Source organism: Entamoeba dispar, genomic scaffold (assembly GCF_000209125.1).
Source record: "Entamoeba dispar SAW760 scf_1105229458293 genomic scaffold, whole genome shotgun sequence".
In the NCBI taxonomy this organism is placed as follows: domain Eukaryota; phylum Evosea; order Mastigamoebida; family Endamoebidae; genus Entamoeba; species Entamoeba dispar.
Window position 1 is genome coordinate 8,325 of NW_001853120.1, and position 5,270 is coordinate 13,594.

At 22.2% G+C, this 5,270-nt stretch overlaps 1 protein-coding gene across 1 annotated transcript, besides 16 other annotated features; it reads left to right on the top strand.

The window, feature by feature from the left end:
* Window positions 1-67: part of a repeat region that runs on past the window's edge.
* Window positions 68-71: 4 nt separating this feature from the next.
* Window positions 72-293: a repeat region.
* A 204-nt stretch (window positions 294-497) lies between these two features.
* Window positions 498-581: a microsatellite.
* On the top strand, window positions 512-3,202 carry EDI_205440 (ATP-dependent RNA helicase, putative; the record flags this gene model as incomplete). The annotated part of the gene is made up of 1 exon (XM_001734458.1): window positions 512-3,202. The coding sequence occupies one exon, from the start codon at window positions 512-514 to the stop codon at window positions 3,200-3,202; it is 2,691 nt and encodes an 896-aa protein (XP_001734510.1).
* Window positions 1,065-1,170: a microsatellite.
* Window positions 1,179-1,261: a microsatellite.
* Window positions 2,671-2,719: a sequence feature (AT_rich).
* Window positions 3,193-3,370: a microsatellite.
* A 1-nt stretch (window position 3,371) lies between these two features.
* Window positions 3,372-3,407: a sequence feature (AT_rich).
* Window positions 3,408-3,447: 40 nt separating this feature from the next.
* Window positions 3,448-3,529: a microsatellite.
* A 93-nt stretch (window positions 3,530-3,622) lies between these two features.
* Window positions 3,623-3,729: a microsatellite.
* Window positions 3,665-3,848: a microsatellite.
* Window positions 3,849-3,958: 110 nt separating this feature from the next.
* Window positions 3,959-4,765: a repeat region.
* Window positions 4,766-4,787: 22 nt separating this feature from the next.
* Window positions 4,788-4,848: a sequence feature (AT_rich).
* Window positions 4,849-4,851: 3 nt separating this feature from the next.
* Window positions 4,852-5,010: a microsatellite.
* A 136-nt stretch (window positions 5,011-5,146) lies between these two features.
* Window positions 5,147-5,201: a microsatellite.
* Window positions 5,202-5,205: 4 nt separating this feature from the next.
* Window positions 5,206-5,250: a sequence feature (AT_rich).
* Window positions 5,251-5,270: the final 20 nt, after the last annotated feature.

The window sequence follows — 5,270 nt, forward strand, 5'->3', positions numbered from 1 at the left end:
AATAACTCGAAATCACAATGAATTGATATTATGTATTTATATTAATTGAAGAGAATATCATTATCAATGATTATGTATGTTAAATAAGAAGAGTAAAACAAGTTGAATATTTGATGACTATTTAGCATGTCATAATATTAAGACATTTGAAGAAAAGAAATAACTACAAGTAATTAAAAAAGAAGACAATGAAATAAAGAACTTAAAGGGGGTGAAGATAATTCATATTTGTGTCTAATGAAGTGACTGGGAAAGAAGAAGTCATTAAATTATTCAACGAGTAAAAACTGAGAGAGATATGAAAATTTAGAATAAAAAATAAATGTGTGATATAGACCATTGACTCTTTCAAAAGAACACAACTAACAAACAAAGATCAGGATGGAGCAAAGAAGGATAGACGCATTGGGTAGTAGGTCAAGAATTAGTTAATAAGTAGCACTGCATAAGAAAAATGAAGAGATAAAGTGTCATCTCATAAGAGAAAACCCTAGAACAAAAAAAAGAAAAGATGAGTGTTAAAGAAGAGGTAAGTCATGAAGAGATGCAAGAGAAGAAAGAAGAAGAAAAGAAAGAAGAGATTCAATTTATTGAGCCTAATTTGAATAAACGAATGACAAGTGCCAAAAGAAAACGAGTTGAAAAAGCAAAGAAAAAAATTAACTTAAAACAACGAAGACAAGAGTTATTTGAAGAGCTTAGTAAGATCATGTTAACGGAAGAAGAATTACCTAATCTCAAATCAAGCACAAAATTAGGAATTGATATGGATGCAGAGAATCAAGAGAATGTTATTATTATGCCAAAGAAAGTTCAAAAAAAAGAGGTAGTTAAAAAGAAAATAGAGAATAAAGAAACAGAGGAGAAAGTCACAAAGATTGTTGTAAATGATGGGAAGAAAACATTTGGATTTGGATTTGTTAATGAGAAAATGGAAGTTGTTGACAAAGATGAGAAAAAAGGAAGAGATGAAAAAGTAGTTTTCGTTAAAGAAGAGAGTTCAGAAGAAAGTGAAGAAAATAAAGAAATGAGTGAAGACCAAGAAGAAGAAACAAAAGATACTAAAGAAGAAGTAAAAGAAGAAATAAAAGATAATAAAGAAGAAATAAAAGAAGAAATAAAAGAAGAAGTAAAAGATAATAAAGAAGAAGTAAAAGAAGAAGTAAAAGATAGTAATGAAGAAATAAAAGAAAGAAAGAATAAAAGAATAATTGCAGTAAATATAAAAAGAAAGGAAGAAATTGAAAAAAGAAGAAAAGAATTACCAATACTAATGGAAGAAAGTAATATTATTGAAGGGATAATTGAAAATGAATGTGTTATTATTTGTGGAGAAACAGGAAGTGGAAAAACAACACAAATACCACAAATATTATATGAAATTGGATTTGGGAATGAAGAATCAGAATTTAAAGGAATGATAGGAATAACACAACCAAGAAGAATAGCAGCAACAGCAATGGCAAAACGAGTAGGAGAAGAAATGGGAGAAGAAGGAGGAGTAGTATCATATCAAATTAGATATGATAGTCAAGTAAAAGAAAATACTAAAATCAAATTTATGACAGATGGGATATTATTAAGAGAAATTCAAAGTGATGTATTATTAAGAAAATACTCATGTATTATTATTGATGAAGCACATGAAAGAAATTTAAATACAGATATATTAATTGGTATTTTAAGTCGAATAGTAAAATTAAGAAATAAGAGAGGAGAAGCAATGAGATTAATTATTATGTCGGCAACACTTAGAGTAAGTGAATTTACAGAAAATCAAAGATTATTTAAAAAAGCACCAAAAGTAATTAAAGTAGAAACAAGACAATATCCAGTAAGAACATATTTTAGTAAAAGAACAGAAATAGAAGATTATTGTTCAGAAGCAATTAAAAAAGTAAATAAAATTCATAAAAAATTACCAGGAGGAGGAATTTTAGTATTTTTAACAGGTCATAAAGAAATTGAAGAAGTTTGTAAAGAATTAAGAAATAATAAAGAAAATCAAGAATTATATGTATTAGCATTATATTCAAGTTTAGAACCAAAAGAACAAGAAAAAATATTTGAAAAAATACCAGAAGGAAAAAGATTATGTGTAATATCAACAGATATTGCAGAAACATCAATTACAATTCCAAATATTAAATATGTTGTTGATAGTGGAAGAAAAAAAACAAGATATTATGACACTAAAAGTGGAATAAGTTCATTTGTTATTAAATGGATTTCAAAAGCATCAGCAGCACAAAGAGCAGGAAGAGCAGGAAGAAATTTTGAAGGATATTGTTATAGACTTTATTCATCATCAATATATGAAAATATATTTGAAGAATTTGAAAAAGCAGAAATTGAAAGAATGCCATTAGAAAGTGTTATATTAACATTAAAAGGAATGGGAATTGATAAAGTAATAAATTTTCCATTTCCAAGTCAAATTAATATAGAAAGATTAAAAGAAGCAAATAAAATATTAGAAATAATAGGAATTTTAGATTCTAAAGAAAGAATAACAGAAATTGGAAAAATTATTAAAGAATATCCATTACATCCAAGATTAGGAAAAATATTATATTTAACTCAAAAAAAAGGAATTGAAGAAATTGGATTAACATTAGTTTCAGGATTAAGTGTAAATGATATTTTTCTTGATCAAGAATGTGATCGTTCTTTATTTATAAATAAAGATTCTGATTTAATTAGTTTAATTTTATTAATTGATACTTTCCGTATTGCTGAAGCTAAAAAAAGTATTACTGAATTACAATATTGTAAACTTTATGGTATTAAAATTCAAGCTTTTCATGAAATTTTATTACTTAGATCTCAACTTTGTAATATTTTAGGTAAACAAAATAAAATTCCAACTCATTTAATTACTCCTTCTGAACAAATCGAACTTAGAAAAATTATTGCTTCTTGTTTTGTTGATAATGTTGCTAGACTTGTTAGAAGAGAAGAACTTGGTAAATATATTAATTCGGGTTTAAGGCATGCTTATCTTACAGCTATTACTAAACAACCTGCTGTTATTTCTTCTAAAAGTGTTTTATATGGTCAACTTCCTGATTATATTGTTTTTCATGAAATAGTAGAAACTGCTTATAAAACAATGGTTGGTGTTACTCGTGTAAATTTTAAATGGCTTGAAGATGCTTCTCCTGATTTCATTACTTCTTTTGAAAAAAAATCTTTTAATTAATTCTTTTTTTTTTTTATTTTATCTTTCTCTCTACAATTAATAATTATCAACAATTTTTCATTATCTTTTTGATCTTCTTTTTTATATATTTCTTTTTTTATTTATGTTTTTTTTATTCAAATTAATCCTATCTTCTATAATTTTATTTTATATCATTTATTGTATGTTCATAAATAATAATCAATATTTAATTAATTTATTAAATCACTCTAAATTCATTTGTATTAAATAGTAGTTAAGATGAGTTTATATTTATTGTTTTTTTCTTCATCATTTATTCTCCTTCTTTTTTATATTATTTGTTTCATTTTTATTCTATTTGTTTTTGAAAATATATCAAAAGATGTAATAACAACTACAAATATATCTTGTTATGTCTGTTTATATATTTTCTTTATTTCTCTATTAAACATGGTATATTATTTTTTTATACATATTTGATAATTTATATTTTGTAATAAATATATTTTCTTGTATTATTATATATTATTTGTATATTCTATTATTCTAATTTCTTTATTTTATGTATTCTTTCTTCTTTTCTTCTTTTTCTATTAAATTCTTAAAATTGTTTGTGATTTCTTATTCTTCTTCTATTTTCTTTTGTTATTTTCTATCATTTCTTTTATTTATTTCTTTATCTTTTTTAAATATTTATGATGATCTCTTATTTTATTATATCATATAGTTTTAATACTTTCTATTCTTTTATTAAATCATCATTATCACTTCTTTTATCTTTGGTGGTATTAACATAAAGAAAGAAATATAAAATAATATAAATAAAATAAAAAATAAATAAAAAAGAATAAAATAAATATTTTATTATATTTTTATTTATCTTTTATTCTTATTTCTTTTTATTATTTATTAAATTAACATAATGAATATGATTCTTTCAAATAAAATAAAACAAGAATGAAATATGAACATTTTTATATTCACCATTTCATTCATTGATAAATGAAATGTTCATATTCATTTATTAATTTTATTTTATATTCTTTTTTAGTTTTTATATTTCAAATAAATAATAATGAATAAAAATCATTTCATTTCAATTACAATAATTCGTTGTGGTGTGAAATATTCTGGATATTCTTTTTCACAAAGTACATTTGATATTCCTTTATATGAAAATGAATATCGTTTACAATATGATTCTGTTTTATTATTTTCTTTATAAACAACAATATCACTAAATCCAAATTCAAACAACCAATCACTTGATTGATTCTCTAAATAAAATGCCCGTTGTGGATATTTAATATCAAATTTCATCATTCCTTGTATTCTTCTTTTTGATTCTAATGAAAATAAAAATGATTTTGGATCATTTATATAATCACCAAATTTATCAATTTTCACATTAACATATCCTCCAAATTTATTTCCATATGTATCTTCAATAATAATTATTATATGTTCTTTATTCATTATTCTTTGATTAAATATTGATGTATGCCTATTCCAATTATCAATATCTGAATCAAATATAACATCAAATATTCTTCTTTCTGTCCATTCTTCTATTTGTTGAATTATTTGTTTTGTTTTATCATTTGGTTTTGATGTTGTTATTCCCATTATTATTATTAAGTTCATTTTATGTTTTTAATAACATTATTTATTTTATTGTTATATATCACATTTATTTATTCTTTTTGTTATTTATTTTTATTTCATTCTTTTATTTCTATATTCTATTCATTTCATTCTATTCATTTAGGTGTATTCATTTATTTGTTATGTGTCATCTCATTCTTATTTATTTTATCTTTTTATTTATTTATTTCTTTGTATATTTAATGAATAGATAAATGAAATAAAAGATATTTAAAATAATGAAAAGGAAATGAATAATGATAAATAATAATTATTTACACTTCATTCATTTGAACATATTAATTATTCATTATGTAATGTTTTTATTCATTATCATCAAAAATAAAATAAAAACAAATAAAAATAAAAGAATAAAATATAATTAACATAAAATGATGAAAATTAAATAATAAATGATAATTTATACAAATTCTATTTATTATCATATTTCTAAAACATAACA